Source organism: Hermetia illucens, chromosome 2 (genome assembly GCF_905115235.1).
Source record: "Hermetia illucens chromosome 2, iHerIll2.2.curated.20191125, whole genome shotgun sequence".
Taxonomy (NCBI): Eukaryota; Metazoa; Arthropoda; class Insecta; order Diptera; family Stratiomyidae; genus Hermetia; species Hermetia illucens.
In genome coordinates, this window is record NC_051850.1 from 58,689,626 (window position 1) to 58,711,011 (window position 21,386).

General features: G+C 38.9%; 1 protein-coding gene across 14 annotated transcripts in view; it reads right to left on the bottom strand.

Moving 5' to 3' along the window:
• Nucleotides 1-440: 440 nt before the first annotated feature.
• LOC119647872 (disco-interacting protein 2) overlaps nucleotides 441-21,386 on the bottom strand; it is a 262,686-nt gene continuing 241,740 nt past the window's right edge. For 13 of the 14 annotated variants that reach the window (XM_038049157.1, XM_038049158.1, XM_038049159.1 and 10 more), the window contains 9 exons: nucleotides 16,495-17,125; nucleotides 12,364-12,524; nucleotides 12,221-12,302; nucleotides 3,546-3,650; nucleotides 3,087-3,456; nucleotides 2,368-3,028; nucleotides 1,880-2,304; nucleotides 1,661-1,809; nucleotides 441-1,591 (listed from right to left, as the gene is read on the bottom strand). In XM_038049157.1, coding sequence (XP_037905085.1) covers nucleotides 1,488-1,591; nucleotides 1,661-1,809; nucleotides 1,880-2,304; nucleotides 2,368-3,028; nucleotides 3,087-3,456; nucleotides 3,546-3,650; nucleotides 12,221-12,302; nucleotides 12,364-12,524; nucleotides 16,495-17,125 — 2,688 coding nt within the window. In that variant the 3' untranslated portion in view covers nucleotides 441-1,487. The remainder of the gene's footprint in view (nucleotides 1,592-1,660; nucleotides 1,810-1,879; nucleotides 2,305-2,367; nucleotides 3,029-3,086; nucleotides 3,457-3,545; nucleotides 3,651-12,220; nucleotides 12,303-12,363; nucleotides 12,525-16,494; nucleotides 17,126-21,386) is intronic. The other variant, XM_038049146.1, reaches the window with a different exon arrangement.

The window sequence follows — 21,386 nt, forward strand, 5'->3', positions numbered from 1 at the left end:
TCCATGTCTCACCCCTCTTTCACATGTATGGGGAGCTTCATTTAAACTCATCATACATTCATCCCACTCACGTGCTGAACAGAGGCTCATAGACCAAACGTTCTCATCAAATTTCCTGACAATAGGTTCAGCCGTTTCGGAGTTCCGAAGGCCCCAACACAGGATTCTTCCAATGTCTAAGGTTGACGGAAGAAATAAGTAACTTAGACGAAAACCCTAGGTGAAAGTATTTTTCAGTTTTAGTGGGCAAAAATCCCACACCCTGGCGTGTTCAGGCCTGTTTTTGAAGATTTCTACTTCCTTAAAAAAAAGACAAATAGATTACATTGAATAAAAATTATTAAGGTTTTGTTTAGACAAGACCTTAAAAAGCACTTTTGTCTCTTTGGCTACATATTATAATGTTACGGAGAAGGGGAAAGTACAAGTAAAACCACAAGTTTTCATTAAGACAAAACTAATGCAAATTTATTTCTAAAATTCTCATATATATACGATTTTATATAATATATCGGAAAAAATCACAAAAAATTGTTTCACTTAAAGAGACAAAAATAATAAAATACATATGTATATAATCAAAATAAAATAATTCTCTCTAATATCCTATTATCGTGTAAGTAATATAAAAGTTACAATTAAAAATAATAGAATAGACAAAGAAGATTGCGCGACGACACTGAAATGTCTTTTCCACTATCTTTTCATTCTTCTCACATAACAAAATTTACGTTTTTACTCTACAATCCTTAAATAGTGTTTCTCTTCTTCCTACTATTATTGCTCGAATAAAATTAGAAATAATAACGCAATAGCATAATTTTAATCGATTCATTGTTCATCATTCATTTATATAGATTCGTATTCGTATAAATATTTGTGTCTGCGTGGATGTGAAGAATATGTTTTGGTTGTTTATAACTCGTTAATAGCTACGATGTATCATAATTTACGCATTTTGCTCTTACCGAATGGCTGTAAATACGTGTGGTCATCTCCGCAGCGGCGCGTCTTCCATTAGCCCCGCTCATGACCTTCGACCATCCAGTGTTATCCCATTACCTCCAAAAATTCAATTGCCAAAGGTAATTACAATACATAATTCACGAAACGCAATGAACTAGTCTCGAAGAAAGTATAGCAATGAAAATATTCCCTACATCTAACTATTGTTATGACGTATGCATAGTATTGTAATATTCGAGAGATACGTGAAAATTAATAGGAAAATTATTTTTCTTCATATTGTATAAATATTGTATTTGCATAGAATAACTATGTCATACACATAATGAATTGTATTTTCGCCTGTATCTAAATTGCTACTGTGTTTTCTCTTTCTACGCCGTTGAGTCTTTTTTACGTGTCTCGGTTTGTTTGTGTGTTACAAGTGTGCTAACTGTCGCCCTAAATAATCAGATAGAATCCCACCATCATCGAGCCTAACTCTATCAACTGCAGTTAATCTAGCGTCTTATTATACTTATTTACATATTGTATGCAACATAGATTGGATCTAGTTGATCGGCCAAAAAGCCATCACGTAAATGCATTCGCTGCTTCTCACCACGGCTGTTGATGGGAACGACCCCTATTTTGGAATATAACGGGCATTTTCAGTAATTTATTTACTTCATATATTTTCATTTGTATCTCATACCTGGATCGACAACCACAACAACTCCCACTATGAGTTGGTGCTCCTCCAGTACAGTGTTTGTAACAAGCGGGACTAAATCAAGAGCCTCGGACTCATTGCCATCTAATTCAACTACAACGACTAGTAGATTTGTCCACGTGAAAACAGCACTGAAAGCGAAAGTTATTTGTTAGAAAATGCAAGATGGACGAAATAAATATGACGAGAGAGCTTTCTTACCACTCAGCAATCTTCTTATGACATCTCAACACCGAATTCTCTATGTCGATTGGATGATAGTTCATTCCTCTTAGCGTGATCACCTCGTCCAGGGCACCCACAACGTAGACTGCGTCATGCAATTCTTGCTCGCTGTTGGTTTGACCCACACTCGCGATAGACAAAGCCGACATATTATGTTGTAACTGACTAAGCGAATGGAGAGACTCATTATCACTATCACGGCTCGCAACACTTGGTGTAGTCTCATCCAGAATAGAGACGGCCTGAGAGCATTCCGTTCGACGGAGGAAGCCTAGATAACCGGTGCGGGCATACATTTCAGTCGTTGCACCTGTTACTAGTTTGGCATTGAAATGGTCGTTATAGTCTGTCTCATCACCATAAATTGTAAAGTATCCATTGGCATTGTGTGGAGACTGGACCTGCAGACGTTAAACCAAAAAATATTTAAAATGCAAATGACGAAGCTTAAATGAAATACATACCCAGATCTCACCAAGATGAGAGTCACCACAATGTCCTTTCGTTTCTGGATTCGCAATAATAACCTTAACCCCAGGCAGGAGTTTGCCTGATTCTATTAAACACAACGAATTCGGAGCACCGCGTTCTACCAGAGCTACCCGATTATTCCTCAATGCACGAAGATCAACATATACCTGAGCACTTTCGGCCGAACTGGCACCTTGTACACAAATTGCTGGATTAACTCGGCATCCAAACGATGTAGAAACGCATCGTGTGTTCAATCCCAGAGCCTGGAATAATTTACAGAATTGTTGTGTCAATTGTACCCGTGGCCTTTCCTCAGCTACAACGACGCAGGTCCGGACACATCGCAAGTCGACATTACGTTGCTTTAGCATTTGTATCGAATTGCTAAGAGCCTTTGTGCATAGTTCTATGACGCCGTATGAGCAGAAAGTATCGCGGACACGATATTGTGATAGCGTAGACAGCCACAAGCTGGGATTTGCCTCAACTTCATACGGAGCTATCAAGATCGAATGGTGCCCACTGTAGACGCTCAATAGAGTCCACATTGCAAATCCTAAGCCACAATACGGATCAAGGCATAAAGCTACATGTCGTGACGGATACAATTCACAAGCTAGTTTCAAACTGGCACATAAACTGGACAGCGACCTGGAATAAGTGGGAGGGAATTAAGGGTCACAAATCCGACCGCACTGTCAAATCCTACCTGTGCGTGATAATAACACCACTCAATCGTCCACATGTCGACACACTAAAATCTAAATAAGCTGTTGAATCTAAAGTTGCATTTGCAATGGCAGTCAGTTTTCGTTTTGGATTGTCGTCAATATCCAAAATATGTGGCCAACTCTTCGGATCAATTGACGCAGCCGCTTCACGTGATTTCAGCAATTTTATAATTGGTTGAATCGATAGAACGATGCCACTCTTTGAAACGTCCACGATCATACGCACAGTTGGAAGGGTTGTAATCAGATTTTGGGGATGCGGTGGTCTAATAGTGATTGGAATAGCACCCAAATATAGACAGCCATAAAATGCACAAATCAAATCTAGTCCAGGCGGGAAGATTAGTGCTGGAAAGGAATGAAAATTAGAAGACATTTTTGTTGTGTATTTATGATCAGTTTGTAAAGAGGAATAGAATTATATAGTTCACACTTACCAACATGATCCCCAGGGTTGACTTTTCCTCGCTCCTGCAACAAGGCAGCAATCTTTTCGGCCCGTTTGTGAAGTTCTGAACATGTGAGTGTTTTGGCAACGGCTCCTTTATGATAAACAGAAGATGAGTGTTAGCTCTATTTTCTTATTATAGTCGTTAATAGTATTTGCATCATGAAAACTTTCGTCATTTTCGTTTAGGAAAACAGCAAAGAATGAATTTGAATACCTAGTGTGGCAGACGATTTATTATTTTATTAAAGGGATGCTTTCGTCCTATAAGAGCTATAAGACTTCAAAAAACTGCTAATCGCCTGCAATCTGTTACTAATAATTTTCATAAAATTTCCTAATTTTATTTCGGTTGAATGATAAGACGTTTGCTTGTAAGGTATGTCCGTGAAGCTTTCTCCAAAGGGAGATGCTCGTCGAGAGTATTAACCAAAAGTTACAGAAGAAAAAGAAAAATTCCAGTCACATTATTACCGTTTGGTAGCTACTGTGTTCTGTGGCTGTCTGGGGAACTGGCTGAGTTAGTAGTCGGCTTCCCTACAATACCAAAGATGCTGTTCCCCTCGCAAATAAGGCGGTTGGGATTATGTCTGCGAGAACCAAGATCCCTTAATGACGCCGAAAGCTTTCAGAGCCATCATGCAATGAAGGGAATTGATTTTCTTTCGGTTTTGTGAGCTTTCCAGCGCCTTTGCTTACATGGACAACACATACAGCATTATGGAATTATTGGCTATGAGGAATTTCTGGGGCAGCGTCGACCGCTTTCTGGCACGCATATTCTAGGTGCGTCTGGAAGCTCAACTCATCTTCGATCGTCACCGTCTGATGTTTAATATCTTATTTAGGGATGTCCACCGACTTCCACTTTGATAGTGTTGCTTTTCCGCTTCCATCTTTTCTTCTGCCAAGGCCAGCCAGGACTTCATCATTCTTACTATCTCCGTTGCACAACTACTTTTGCGATGATTTGAAGCCTAAAATAATTGCCCTTTTCTGGGACAGCAAGCCCGTTACATTCATTCATTCATATTCATATTGCTGATCCTTTTGATAGCCTCGCAATGATGATGTATTCTCTGGGCCTGTGCATCGTCCCTTCCCCGAAAAGCCTCGCCAATACAGGCCATTCCAATCTTCAACGATTAGTGGAAGCCTGTTTAAGATGATCCTATTCATCATTTTCCATTATTCAGTAGGGAGTAGTTTAAGTTCTCCTGGTGAGTTATCAGGTACCAGTGACAATTTCTGTTTTTTTCACCAGATAGGTAAGCAACTTTTTTAGCTACATTCCATTCTGCCGTTTTCAAAATGAGGCTAAACGACGTTTATTATTTTTTCGAGATGCAGACAGAATACCCGCGGCGGTCTTTGCTCTTACAATCTTTTCATTATCCTAGAAATTTTTGTCAGTCTTCTCATGTACGTATTAGAAATAGTTTTCTTTTGCTCTTTTCGTTCGACACTACAGAATTTCTCTGAATCGTTGGTGAAGACGCCTTTTCTGAACAACCTGGTACGTTGCAATTTCGCTCTTCTACCAGTAACTTGGTTGCCTACTGTGAAATCCTCGCTTTGTGGACATACAAGAGTCGCGTGGTTCCGGCGCGCACTGAGTAATCTGAATAATCCTCTTTACGTCATTGTATTTCGATCACAAAGGCTTTGGACCATGCGTCCCCTGCAAAATTGTTCCCCGTTTAATCACACATTCTGCTTGATGCCCGCTAGCATGCGAAACGATTCTCCCCACTAACGCGGAATCAACATATGTTGTGCCCACTATAGGTTTTAGGAATTTTGTTCGGAAAATACTTCTGTTCCCAACATTCGCGGGCATTTGCATTTGTTGTAACTGCATTTTGTTCGTAATTATGAATGATAAATGTCTTCATATCCAAACAATTTTTTTTTCAAACGCCTTTTTTTTCAAAATGAGAGTTTTTCCAAATTGCAGGAATTCAAGCTTAAAGAGTAATCAAGCGATCATTGGAGATGTGATTCTTTACAAAATTACGAAGCAAATGAACCAACATTTCGGATGATATAATGTTTTTAAGGGTGCTTTTTGCATAATTAGCAGAAAAACCACCGATGTCGTAGGCATTACGGATGGAGGGTTTTTTAACCTGGGTCACGCAATCCGGTTAGCAGTCTCTATTCCAGACTTCACACGAGTTTCCTCCTTTGTAATGATCTCATCATTGTCCTTGCATTTGATGATGATCTCCTGTTTCTAGCTTTTATGTCCGCCCCATGCCCTGAAGATCTTTCTTGTTAACTTGTCACGATTATACCTTTTGCGAGATAATCTAATATGATTTTCTCTCAGGCGAGAGAACTCTTGATTTACAGTACCTTTCAGGAAAAGTCAGCATAATTTTCCTGTCCGCATTTGAAGATAGTTAACGGCCATATCCTTTTCGCCTTTTGAGGGTCGGTTGCACGGTTTTTGTTGCTCTGATTTTTATTTTGAAGGGAGAGACCTGATTTATCTTCAAACTAAATCTTTTTATAGCCCTGGAGAGATGCTCTTCTCACCTTAATGAACTTACAGAGCCCCATTATTTTGTCAACAAAAGAGATAGAAGTGGTTCATATTTGGTAATTTCACCCTACATCACCCGAGTACTTAGACGTCGGAATGGTGTTCTCCAATTCACTATTCCGTCACCACACAAAGAGGTATGCTGAATAGCAATGAATTCCTTCCAAGCTTCAGAGTCTAGTTTCACTTTCTTTTGCACGCTTGTAATATTTGATATCATAATAGCAAAGCTTCTTACTACTCAGATACTGTGGCCGTTAGATACCGACGAAAATAATTTCGCTTGCCCACTCCTTACATCGCTAGTTTCCGAACTCCATACCAACAATTTCTCTTTATCCCTCTCTTCTCCCACAATTAATTTCATCCTTTGCATAGTCATTTTGGTCTACGATTGGACGTTCTGTTCTTATCTACCTGGCTTCCACATAAACATGCTCACGTCTAGAAAAAGATGCGTATATATGCACGATGATGTGCATTCGCGATTTCAACGCAAAGCTTATTTTTGATTGGTCTTTTGTTTCAGTATTGGATATAAGGGTTTTTGGAGAATTCATCAATATAAAATAATACTGAATGACTGTTTGCAGCCAGCATAAAGCGAGGGCTACATAACGTCTGGGAGTGGATAAAATCCGGCTCAACAGGCTGCGGTAGGCGGGTCACTTAATCCATATGGATGAGGATGATCCAGCCCGGAAAGTCTATAAGGGCAATATCTATACTAGAAAAAGAAGACTGGGCAGACCCTGCCTGAGATGACGTGGGTCAAGACGCCAGACAGCTTTTAGGGATATCAAATTGGTGGACCTCGGTGCAAAACCGCAAATTGCGAGAATATATAGGAGTGTAAAAGATATTTGAAAACTTTTCAAAAGAAATTGCTTTTTGCAATATCTGCTCAATTTTTTAATGCACTGGTAATGATTTTTGCATTTAGTGCAAGAATTTCGTAAATCAACATTAATACATTCACATTACAATCATTATTGTATGCAAATCCAATTACTTTTAACTGCATATTTGTATATTTCTGCATCTTTCGCAGTTAAAATTTTTGGCCGTGCTTCAAATATTCTGCTTATACAACTATGCCACTCTGTTTACAAATAAAAGCGCTTCCTCCTTTGTAGGGAATTCGAGAGACGCAAATTCTTGAACAGTTTCAATTTTGATATGTCCAGTTCTTCTTTTTCTTTAGCCTTTGTACTGTTCACAAGCGGAGCAGATAGATAATATATTGTAATTCTACGATTCTCATAATTCATAACAGAAAATGGTCATCACTCCCCCAATTCCGCATATTATTATGCTATAATAGATTTTTACACTTTAAATCTACACCAAGCTCACTTGAGACAAAAAACCCTGATTGCTTCCTTCATTATTTGGATTGAATGAATCTGGAAACTATGGGTCATCATTCTATTATAGTTTCCTGGGGATTTTACAAAATGTTTCTGGGGCTGAAAAAGTTTGAAAGTTTCGGGAAAATCTTCTTGTCTGACCGTCTCAACTAAGGATTCTACTAGACTATTAAATTGTAAAGGATCTTAGAAACAAGCTGTTTAATTTGTACTTTCTTCCTCCTACTTATTTGCATGTTTTGTTGTGTGATTTTCGTTACGAAAACTAGTTAGTTCGATTTTAGAGTTTGAAAGCCTGTTTTTAAAGCTTCCACCATCTCATCACACTGTTTGAGTCCAGAGCTTACCATGGGTTCACTTGGGTTTCAACTGATCGATATTGTATGAGCAATCTGATTGATCAAAGATAGATTTGTAATAGATTTAAGAGTTATCTTTTGGATGTGCGTAAAAAAAGAAGCTCTGACATGGCAAAGGGATCATCATTTAATGGCTTCACTTGCATGTTGCTTCCGGTGCTTCCGCAGGTTTGAAGAGCTGCGCCCCCTCAAGTTCAACATCGATCGCTTATATTATCCAGCTGTCGCTCGACAGTGGAATAGCTAACTTCTTGACCGCACGGCAGATACTTGAAAAATTCGCCTGAGAATATTGATGAGCTGCCATCAAAATGCTCTTTTCGCAGGTTGGCGACCACATCCCGAAGGGGCGTCATAAGTTCTATTTAACTGCAGAATTATGAAAGCGGATCTAAGAATGTAACAGATTTAAGGCTCTATTGGTCGCTGTGTGCAATGGTGAGCATGCCGCGCTCAGACTTCGATGCTGGGTGAATTCCTAAGAGCATATTGTGCGCCGTGATGAAAGGGAATTTGTTATTATGCTGGTCAAGGAAGCAGAAATGTCCGCAGATAGCAACGATTCCAGAATCGTATACTGTATCAGAAATAACTTAAAGTTGGTGGCAAATCTTTCAATAGTTCTGTGAGGGATGCTAAAGGTAGACTTCTCATTCACGATGACGAGCAACTGGGGAGGTGGAAGGAGCACTTCGCCACGATTCTCAGCCGTATCACATCCAGTGGGATTTCGTTTCTCCTGGATGAAAGGACTATTCACCATAAAATACGGATACAGATTGCTCCTCCAAATAGATGGGAAATCACCTCGGCCATCAATGCATTCAAATGTAGTAAACCCGCTGGGCTTTCCCGCAGAGTTATTTATCGCAGGCCCTGCAGTTTCTCCAGAGCTCTGCGTCCTCTTGCATTGACCACATCAACACCCTGCGGATAATTTTGGGACACTGCGGGATATTTAGATTTCCACTTCACCTGCCTTTCATCAGTTGCGAGAAGGTCTTCGTCAGTGTCAACAGGGAGTATATATGGAATGCTGTATGCAGGACGGGCTTTCCAGAGAAACGAATAGATATTATGAGAGCGAAGATGCAAAATGCCACATGCTACATCCAGATAAAATCTCAAAATAATTAAGCTCCTAAGCGGAGTCCGCCAGTGGGACTGAAGGTAAACCCCAACGAAACCAGGAATGTAAGTCGGAATGTTCATCGCGCTCAAGTTGACATTGCCCTACGGTTATGCTCTTTCTGTGTTGCTATATAGGAGTAGCACATGCTGATATTCAGCAGCTGCAAGTCTAGTCGACGAGCGGGTCGCCCTAGAAGCACAAGATGTCAAAGTAGCGTAACCGACTTGGGAAGTCCTGGAAGGCGCTGAAACACTTTTCAGCAAACTGTCAACGATGGTGCGTAGACTTGGTTCAGATGTGAATGGCAACTATATACAGGATGTCCAAAAAGTCAGCGATAATCTTAAAGGGCTGATAATGATGATAACAAATCTTTCTATTAAAAGTTTTGAATTTTGAATCAAACATTGCTTTGAACTGAATTGGCTAATCAGTTTAGAAAAACTGAGATCAGAATCTAAGAATATGATTTTTTTTAGAAGTAACACTCGAAAATCTGATTCAAAAGGTCGATTTTAACGAATTCCATTGAACTACCAATATCTCGAATACCATCTACTTTTTCTAAGGTCATTTTATGTTTGCGAGTTGCTCTACCAACGCTTTAAGATTATCGTTGACTTTTTGGACGCCCTGTATATAGGGTAGAATGTCCTGTTGTTCTCCCCAATCCAATCCGGTCATCTCTTTATATGAATTGAGCTTCACATAAAATCAAAAGTTGCTATTCATATTCTCCTCGGAAGCCTATTTTAAAAAATGCTTTTCGATTTTTTGGATTAATAGGTAATTTCCAAAAATCGATAACAACATATTTGCCTGCTTTGCTCCAAACTTAAAAAAGTATAGTAGGAAAGGGGCAACGGGTTTGCCGTAGAGCGCAATCTGCTTTCGAAGTGCACAACCTTTATCTAACTGTTAATTCTATTTCGACATTCTTCTAAAACTGAGTGATGCAGAGCAGTCTATGGGCACAAAAAAATAGAGAAAAATAGGTAGACCATGGAATTACGAGGCAAAGTTCCGCTTTATAACCATGGTCCAGAACACGTTGCTGAATTTTAGAAGGAAAATTAGTTTCCACTAACTTTCCGCGATATCCAGGAAAATACTGTGAAGTGAATCACTTTAGGAAATCATTTGGGCCGTTAACGTATAAGCTGTATAAGAATAAGGCTAATATTTAGTCAGGATACTTGATTAAAACTAGATAAGATGTTGGCAAGAAGTTTCGTATGCAGTTTTAGCAAACTATTCGCCCACCCTTTTAGAAGGTTCAAAGAGGTATACAAGGATATGAGGCTTGTCCTCAGAGTATAGTGCAATTTAAAAAACAGAGTAATATGTGTTGTATACAATTACTAGCCATTCAACAAATTATACAGTACATAAGTTATATAATGGCTGTTAGTGCGACGACGGCTATAGGGTGTGTTATCAATACGAGATTACGGAAGTCTCGGGATTATACGTAAAAGGACCTTCGGCAGTGCTGCGCATATTTGTGTTCATAAACGCGAATACGAATAAATTCGTGCGATGATTTTCTATGAATATGAATATGAATGCATTCGTATTCAAAAAAGTGGATATGTCAATATTTATACAAGTGAAATACGAATACGGCTGTATTCTCACGTCCTAAAGTGAATCCAAACGCATTTGTATTTACGAATACAAATTCTGTTGGATTAATATTTCTAAATACAAATACGAATTTTTTATTGAAATGTTAGTGTTCGCATGGATAGCGAATATTAGCGCTTTCGTGATCTGATCATGTTATAGGATAGGTGTAGGTAAATGCCTGTGCCTCTGTCAGATATCAGACAGGCAAATGGCTGTGTCAGGCAAATATATGTGTCAGACAGATGGCTGTTTCAGATAAATTTCTGCTTCACTATCAGGCAAAGGTCTAAGGCTGCCACAGACAAATATCTGAGTCTATCTCAGACATCAGACAGTCTGTATTAGACAACAAGCTGAAAGATTATTGTGTCTGAACCAAACAGGTGGTCGGACAATTGACTCACACGGTACGTGCATCTAAGTAATTGCCACTTACGAAACACACATATATAAATATTTATGTTTCTAAATGGAGAGCTCACAACGGACATATATTTGTACGCATATCAATTCAGTATTTCGGCTTGAAGCCAACACGCTTACAGATATGTACATATATGTGTACGAATTAGAAAACAATTCCTCACGGTAAGCACATAGATGATCCGAAATGAAATATTTGGTCGGTTGTCGCGTGTCGGTTGCAGGCCGAAGTGGTGATTTGATGCGTACAAATATATGTCCACTGTGAGCTAGACTATTCTCCATTTAGAAACTCAAATATTTATATATGCGTGTTTCGTAAGTGGCAATTATTTATATGCACGTACCGTGTGAGTGAATTGTCCAACCACCTGTTTGTTTTCTGTCTGAGGCAGCCTCAGACGTTTGGCGGATGCAAAAGCAAACATAGCCTGAAACCAGCCATTTGTCTGACACACACATTTGCTTGAAGCAGACATTTGTCTGTCTGGTGTCTGATACAAGCACAGACACTTACCTACACCTACCCTATACCATGATCACTAAGCCGCTAATATTCGCTATCCAGGCGAGTACTAAAATTTGCACTTAGAAACATTAATCCAGCCGAATTCATATTCGTACATGTAAATACGAATACGTTTGTATTCGTATTCACTTGTGTAAATCCCGAGATATTCACCTTTTCGAGTACGAATGCATTCATATTCGTATTCTTAGAAAATTATCTTAAGAATTTATTCGTATTCATATTTACGAATACAAATATTCCCAACACTGACCTTCGGACGCTTCAATCCAAATAGAAAAATCTCGATATCGGGATACCAATAAGCAATACAATTTAAGCGCGAGAAGTAGTAAATCAACATGCGGACATATTCACGAGCACAAGGGTAAGTGTGAGCCTCCCCGTTGATTTGGACCGGGTCGTTTACTATTCCCAGTCCAGTCAGCCAAAAATATTTTTGATAACAATAAAAAAAAATAGAGAAAATAAGCATCATATATGATAACTTCCATTTTGTAAAATATCAGGAAAAAAATACTGTGATATTCGGCTACATTGGGAATCTGTTTTGAAATAACCGTGTATACTCGAACGAAACTTATCAAAACGCGTTATCAGTAAAAAACATGTTATACTGACTGCATATTTTCCCCCAAAAATGATAAGGGCTTAAATCAATTGAAAAAACCTACCCTTAGAATTGAGAAGAGTGTATAGAACATGATCCGGTGATGTATTCGCTCTCCATCTCAATACTCCAGTTATAAGTTGGTGCTGAAACAGACAAAGAAAAAAGTGATAGAAACTAAAAAATTTACCATGTCAGTTGGCCTACCTTCTTCTCGCTATCCTCTGATAATCCGACATCACGTCCTTGTGCGACAGCCAAGCGATTGCCTTGAACCAGGTTACCGACCATAACTGACGCAGGTCCAACTGATGTGTCTGTAATACCACATCCAGATGATGAGCTACTAGTTGTTCCTGGTTGCACCCCTATTTTTTATTTTTTTGTTTTTTTGTTCAATTTTTGTGCGTTTTCAAGAGTCATTCATTGGCGCATTGCGTATTCGTATTTTTATTTTATACACATACATGTATGTTTGTTTTCATGTTTTCGCAGATAAGTTTTATCATCGGCACAATTTTTTCGCATATTTACAGGACATTTATACCAAACCGATCGATAGACATTGTTATAACAAAGCGGGGCAAGCCAATTTTTAGCAGATTATTTTCGCGTATGAGTATGATGATGATGGTCATATCCAATTTTATTGTTAATGCCAATATGTGGAGACATGTGCATGTTTTTTTCAGTTTGAATTTGGAGGTATTCAATTTCGTTACATTTTTGATGATTAGATGGTTAGATGATGTAGTAGAGAGTGATGATGATGAAAAAGTGATCCGTCAGTTAGTCGAATTTCAATTGGATTTTTCGAAAATCATTTTACATTTTTCATTCATCAAAACAATGTTAGTAGGTTTTAGTGGGTGATTTGAACAAGTAGCGGTAGATGCCGAGCACATTTGATTTTCAGTCCCGTGTAAATTTTCGGTCAGATTATTGTTCAAACAACATACATTTTCGGTTAACAGTTATTGCGTTTGCAACCAACATTGATATACACAATATTTTGAATAACGTAAACAGATTGTGTGTGGTTAAATAGTTACATAAGAGAGCAGCGTTCGAATGTAAAAGAAAAGAAAATAAATAGAAAAAATAGTTAAAACAGATATTCATTTGAAACAAGTAGTAATAAGTATTAATTTTTGGTTAAAATAGAAATAAGGCATACAAAATCAAACTACCAAACGTCCAAGCAAGCAATTGAAAGTAAGAATGAGCCTATAACTGTCGTCTCTCTAAGAGCATAGTAATTCTATCCATTAGCCTTTTACATAAATACCCGCTGAATTGAAATCTTACTCTGAACTTATCACTCCGCATATTTGTCAACAAGGGAAAAGGGAATTCTTGAATTCCATTTTGCTAAAATTTTGTTGGTTTCCATATAAAGATCAAGAAGTTTTCTCAAAAACCAGAAGTTAATACTACGGTCTTACCTCCAGCGCGTATTTCAGTTTGAACTTCATTTGAAAAAAGAGATCATTATATATATAAGTTCGCTTTTTTCAATTTTAATTAAAAGGTTTTGGCACGCTTCGTATAGTTTCTAGGAAACCGTCATTTTGGTGTTTGAAGCAGTTTTATGTAATAATAATAATAACAATTGTTGGCGAAACAACCCATATGCCCTTGAAGTCTATTAGAGCACTTCATTCAAGACTGCAAAGGTACTGGAATCCTATAGGAGACAATGTGGCCAGCACTGTGCTCGTTTTATGTAAGATTACAGCAATATCAAGCAATCAGGGAACGAATTTTCGGAATAGCAACGCAAAATCCTAAGCACTCAACGCTTCGCCTTCGTCAATATTGACGGCCAAGAATGCTCTTACTCCGCCGTTCTCATCACTCGGTCCAACCGACTTTAAAAGAATGTGACAGTCTTGAAGGAACGTATTTTAAGATTGATTGATACCGAAGCTACTTTAAATTGTTTTGCTTCCGTTTCACGTGGATGATAATGAGCGATGGTAGATGACACACTGATCTCAAGACAGTCGACGGAATCAGCTACTCGACAGTCAATAGAGTGTTGACTGACATCAAGTGTCGTGATCGGAGGGACTCGACATCGTTCCTCTCAAACCACTGTTAACGCAAAATTTACATTCGATGCTGATTTTGAGCGCAAGTTCGGATTCGCACAAGACTTACATATTTCCATCTTCTACATCTTCAATTGCAAACGTCGAGAATGGCAACCAACACCAGTTGATAAGGCACCAGCACGTAATACTCTATACTGTCATTGATAGCCTTCAGCCTATAGAATGGGATAGCTTAGGGAGTTCAAGTCTTACAACATACGTCATCTATGTCGGGGGTAATAAACCAATTAAGCAGAGGCGATTTTCAATTTCTCCTGCCATCGAGAAGCTGCTCTATCCCCAGATTTTCAGCTATCTCCTCAAGACTACATTTTTTTAAGTCTACACCTGAAATATGCATTCTGGAAAATTCCACTAGATGATGCGTTTACCAATTTCATGACCATACCATTTGGACTTTATAATACACGTCAATGCACCAGCTAATGGATAAGGCCCTCCCTGCTTTTTATGCGCCATCAAATTTCCGTATATTTCCATAACTTGCCGACCTTCGACTAGCACCTGCAGCGCTTGAGCAAAGTGGCTCTGTATGAAACGCACTGATCTGATATTCTACATTCCGAAAAGCAAGTTTGTTATAAAAAAATACAATACTTTGGGCAAATCATTCGTTATGGAACGATTGGCACCGATCGTGAAAAGGTACGAGCAATCTCAGATAGTTAACGTTCTTTGGGGAAATTACGCTTTGCTGACTGCAAAGTTGACAGACAAGCTTCAGAAAAAGCGTGAGTTTTGCTGCTTGAAGGAAGCAGTCTTGCTTCTGAAAATGAATCTTTCTTCGGCTTCGATCCTACATAGTCACAACTTGAATAAACCTTTTGCCTTCTCCCAGCCATTGTGAAAGACAGAGAAGGAACATAAAGTTCCAATGGTGTAGAGGTCCAAGTAACTTACTCAGCAAAACTATACTGTCACTCTGCATAGAAGACGCAACATTTGGAGTGGTAGTTAATCACATTCACTTAGATCATTGATGAACAAATTAGACGTTCGCAACAGACTGTCCGGATGGGCACTGAAGCTTCAGGGATTCCAATTCATTATCATACATAGGAAAGGTTCGCAGCCTCATAAATCATTATACATGGATCAAAAATAAAATCAGGCATAATTTTATGTTAGTAAAGGGAAGAGTTGACGAAGATTGTGACCAAAACAACTTAAATCATGTCGTGCGAGTAAGCCTTCATTTTCTATTAAATAGTGGGTATGATCGGAGATCGAAAAGATCGCCTCATTACTCAGAAGCCGATTTTAGGCAGGATGCTAGCTGCGAGATTTTGGTCCAAAAAGATTAACATTTTAATAATAGGCACCAATGGAAATTTCGAATACAGGGAAAACGAGGCTTCCTATAAGTAATTGACTACTGTTCGAAGACGCTTCTTAAAGATGACATTGTGAATGTTATGGGTAATCTGGGTACCAACGCAACGACAATGATGGGAAGTTGCATCGTTCTAGCACAGAGCCTACCAAGAAGTGAAGTGGATTTCAACTGACTGACAATCTACAAATCGTTACCTGTTGGTCGCTTGCCTTTGATTGCATATTGCTTCCCCTTCTTCTCGCAAGGCTGAGAAGTTTCGACCCCCAACTGCGACAGTTAGAGAACTATTTTGTTGATTCGACATCATCGCAGCTCCTGCAATTACTGCAGAGCTGCTATCTCCAGTTATCCGGAAATCCTGGGATCCAGATCTCAAAGAAGAAGTTGCATTCGTTAAGATTCTGACAATCAACTATGGCCAGTCAAATTTTGTTATTTCGTTTCGTTAAGTTGCATAAACAATTCAAATAACATTATTGGAGTTTTGAAAGTCGCATCTGATGCAAACTATTATCGGGATATTGGCTGATTCGCTACCAAAAATAAATGGACATGTCACCAGAATTGAAAGTACTTCCACAGAGTGATTGATCGTTGTCGACGTTCGTTTGCTATCTATATGCGCAATACAACTAATGTATTATATTGGTAAAGACTGCCTAATACCAGGGTTAAATAAACATTCGAAAGAACTATTTAAAACCAGCATTTAACTCAGAAAAACAATTCAAAATCAATGAACATCAAAACACACTGTCACACTAAAAAATCACTGCCAATTAGTCAAGCAAAATCTAAATTTAAAAGCAAGCTCTTTATGATAAATCCTAGCTGCGAAAACCAAAAGACTATTCAATCTCAATAAAATCCTTAACTCGAAATTACCTTGATGAATTTCCCTCGGTTTCGGCAGATTCGTTACGCACGTATGCGGGCACATTAAAACATTCGCTGGATGTAATGAACCTTCCAAAAATCTTCGTCTCGCTTCGCATAAATGAATTCCACCCAATGGTGTCTTTGGTAGATGATTCGGTGGCACAAGAGCTAAACAATAAATTCCAACTTGATGTATCGAATCGACTGCCTGCAAAACCCGCGACATCCATTGAAAACTCTCCTCTTCAGAGCAATCGGGACGTTGTTCAGCAATCACACAAACGCGTTCATCACGCAGAACCTTTATACTGAACACTGCAATGCGACCACGGTAAATAAATCGCATTGGCTCAACAGCTAAAACGGTTGCTATTATGTCATCAGCGTTGTGTTTGCGTCCAGTTACAGTCATAAGACCATCGCGAGATCCGCATACAAAAACTAATCCGCCCGGTCCTAGGAAGCCAAGTAGTCCTGAACGAACGTAGTATTCCTCGCTTATTGTTTTGCCGGAGCTCGAGTCTTTTGGATCAGGATCATCTAGAAGTGGTTGAACTTTGAACGTTGAATTTGAAAGTCCGTCTAAACCAAAGTATGATAATCCAGTTGCTCCACTGGTTACACATATTTCTCCGACCTAAAACGATATTTTCATTTATCAGTTATTATAGAACTTTCTTATGTAAATGTAAAGCATATGTATGTTCATTTTCTCAAAAAAGTCAAAAAAAAAAGGAATTTTGTGCAGTATTTAAATCGTTCTATTGTATAAAGAACTTAAGACGAGCTGAGTGATAGTGGAATCCAAAGTACGGGAAATAATTGGGGCTAGAGACACATCCCAGATCGTTGCCCCTCGTTATTGCACCAGCTAAGCAAAATAATCAAGGAAAAGTATCTACATTTGGCAAAGAAATAAATTGTTGTCCTGTAAAGCAACTCCCGTTAAGAAAGTAAAATTTGGATAATTACAACATCTGCTGTATTTACCATTAGCACTTCTCATTTTCAAACTTGAAAGAACGGGGTACCTCCCCTCCAAAATTAATGAACACTTTAGCTTATTTAAATAAAAGTCTACGTCGGATTAAATCTAAATATTTCAAGATAGGCGTGGGAAAAAATGGGTGCAACAATTGCCCTGATCGAACTATACGGAACAGTTGTTGGAAGATAAGGTTGGCTATGAAGGATGGAATGCGTCGCCCACAAGGGCGAAGTGGAATCATTAGGTGAGATTAATATCATCTTTAATTGATCGCCAGCAAAGGAAGAATTAAAAAGCCTTAGTCAACAGAAGCTCAGCTAATGTCAATTTTTGTAACGCAGTCTCCAACATAAATTCAACTCCTGGCAGAAACCGAAAACTCCGGATTTTCGATAGAAAAGTATATTTGGAATAGCCTGAATAAGCTTGTTGAACACTGCAATTGAATTCAAGAATTTAAAAGCATAAGCTGGAATCTGTGCTTGAGATTTTTTAAGTGCTTCTAAATGAAATGTAAGGCGTGATGGGAGCCTGTGCTAGAAAACGACTTTGCTAGCGACTTAGAAGGCGAACGACACGATGCACGCAAGCACGCAGGTATAAACTTCTGGTATATGGACCTTGGCAGAATGGCTCTGGATTTGGAAAGAGAGATAAGTAGAGCTGGGCTGAAACAAAAAACACCAACCAAACCAAAGCTCTCGGTTTGCCGAGTTATCACACCCTATCTCCATTAATGGGAGGAACATCGAAGGCGTTGATCAATTTATATATCTAGGAGGCGTGGCTTCTGCTGACAATTCCATTGCTGGCTACGCTGTGCAGTGGAACTCATTATCGCAAGACGGCCGACGAGTGGGTCGCCTCAAGAGCACTTGGCACAGTAGAGAAATGTCGGTGCCTCGGGAAATTAAAGCGCATTTCAGCGAACAGTGAACGATGGCGTGTAGGTTTGGTTGATGCACTATACTCCACCAAGGAGTGAAAGCAAGCGGCTGCCCAATTCAATGAGTACATGATATTTATATTACCGAAAAAATACTCCGGAAAATATGTGGGAAAATTAGTGACGATAAGACATTAGACTTGAAGAGTCTTCTTGATAAAGCTATGGAATCGACAGTGAAAACCATCCACCAATACCTTGAATACGAATCCGGAAAAAAGGAATATTCCCTACGAAGTGGACAAAGCAAAAATTGGTGCTGCTTCCAAAATTTAATGAACTATGGAAATATCCTGAATAAACCATTTGCTTGTGAGAAAATTATGAGGAAATCATTAACCACATTCGGGCGCTCATTCCACTGTATAGGCGAGTTCTCTCAAACTACTAGCACTAGTGAACAAAAGCGTATTCAACTCAAAAATCAGAACCAGAAAGCATCGGCAGGATTAAGGGCTCCTAGCTACTTGTCATGATTTGTGAAGTTCACATTTGCACCGAATATCAATGAGCCGAAACGACCCTAGCGATTTCAAAGGAATGCTGATAAGGCAACCGATGCGATCTGTATGTATTTCTTGTGTAAGAAAAAAATTGTTATCGCCTCATGGCAATATCCAACGAAAGAGCGTTGATAATATCGAAATGATCCTAATCTAATATAAACACAAATTATCCCAATCGAGCGGATATACACATCGCTTACGAACGTAGATTATGAGAAGGAAAAGAATGAGATCATTCAATTACAAGGAATGAAGATGGGATACGCCACTGAATCGCTTGAGAGAATTAAGCCTTTGTAGGCAATATTTGCACTGCCCAGCACGCGTAAAAATGATTCATCACATTTAGTGCCGCGATGTTTTTCTTCCTATATAGGTCACACTGATAATGATACGAGCATAGATATATAGATTGATTCAAGAGATTATGCATGGCGTTGTTATGGTTAGGTTTATTTACATAAGCCCCATTTGCTTTTTTTGCAGGTCTCTCCTTGAAAACGAGCAGCTTACATTTATACGTTCGGGTACATTGCAGATATTTTACCTAATTTCTTACCAAATGTTTGCGTTTGCGTTCTACTTTGATATCTCAAACTGTGGGCTAAGTTCCCTTATCCTCTTTGGGATGATTTCATTGAGATCACTGCACCCCAGTGTGATTTCATAAATTAGATTCTCTTAAATTGGATTTCTTCCCCAAGAAACTGCTTACCTGGTAATCAGTCGTCGTTTCCCTCTGTGCTCTTTGGAGCTTGAATAGAGGTTATTCTTTCTGGATTATCCTGATCTTCATATCGTCCTCATCTAGACTACTCAGGGTTGAGTAATTTACCACTTTTCGCAAAATTTGAGTGTAAAAGAGGTTTCCCTTACTCTTAATGATAATTGCTTTTCTTTTCACTAGACTCAAATTTTACATATGTTCAGGCATCACACAACCACCTTACAGAAGGCCTCACGTAAGCAATCGATCTACAGGGACGAGCATTTCTAACATTTTTATAACTCTGTACAATAAAAGAAGAGAGAGTTGAGGCGAGCAGGAACATGAACTAACTGACGAGGACCCTTTCTCTATAATCACGGTAGCACAAAACCCAATGTATGTAATATTTATTTCAAAGCGTTTTTAAATCGAAAAATAGATTTAATTTATATTGTAATGGTCTATCAAATCATAAAAATATAATTCATTACCGGTTGTCTTCTTTTTAGACGCACATGGGAGGATGCTCTTAACATTAAATTTTTTGGAAAGGCACTTTACTTTTTCGATGTAATTTTTCCGTGTAGGAGCCCTCGGGGGGAATAATAGGTTAGTTTGCTGCTATTATTAGTATTTCATTCATTAGTAGTTGACACCCCGAGCAAACAAATTTTAAACTCAATTATGGTGATGTTCTAAGTGGGGAATTTCTGTATTTCTATACAATAATTTTGTCTTATTTTTGATGACTCTTGCCAGTTTTTATAGAGATTTATTATATAATAAACGGAATGTTTCCTCAGTTATAAAAATGACATTGTACCAATAAACATCTTCGCCATAAAAGGGAAGTATAGGCCCAGGGCGGAAGCGTGGATTGGCCCTCCAGATTGGAGGTTGGGTAAGCCTAACAAGCATATACAGAAAATGACCTGCTGCAAAGCCACGGGCAGAGCTTCGACTGGGCTGATAATGAGGATGAACCTAACAAAGCAAAAGTATTTTGTCATAGAACATGCGCTTCGTGGACAGAGCCAAAGCTGCTCAGAGACTAGAAGTGTCCCAATAAAGGACTGGTGTCACCGTGACTTGTACGAGATAGTGGAATGAACACTCGCTGTCCCAGTATGATATAAAAATTATCCTTAGAGATTTTAACGACCAAGTAGATACGGAGCCCGTATTCAGGTGATACATCGGCTCCCATTCATAAGTAACAAGGATCACGAGCAGAGATTTGTCACGAACTCAGTCGAGGGGAGAAACCAGCAGGTCTGTAAATTCGAAAAGTGTAGGGCGCAACCGGCGCGGAATTTTCATTAGTAAGACAAAGAAGGGACGACAAGGAAAATCCGATTTCCGACCAGAACATAATTGCCCATACCAAAGAAGCTTCAATCCAGGCAAATTAACTAAGACAGTCAGTAAGGCTGACCCTGATAAATATGCGAGGGTAGCTAAAAGCAACAGGACCACACACGAGACCATTCAACCTGAAACAAAAGGATGTGTATCCTTTTTAACATGGCCCTGAAAAAAGTGATCCGTAATGCTCATAAATGCGGGAAGCACCATCCTCTTCAAGTTTACCCAACTGCTGACTTATGCTGATGGTATTGACATCATAGGAAGAACAACCCGATATGTACAATCTAGCTTCATTCAGATCGACCAGGCGGCGCGAGGTTTTAGATTGTACATTAATGAAGGCAGAGCGGTTGCAACATTAGCATCAAAAACGAAAGAAAC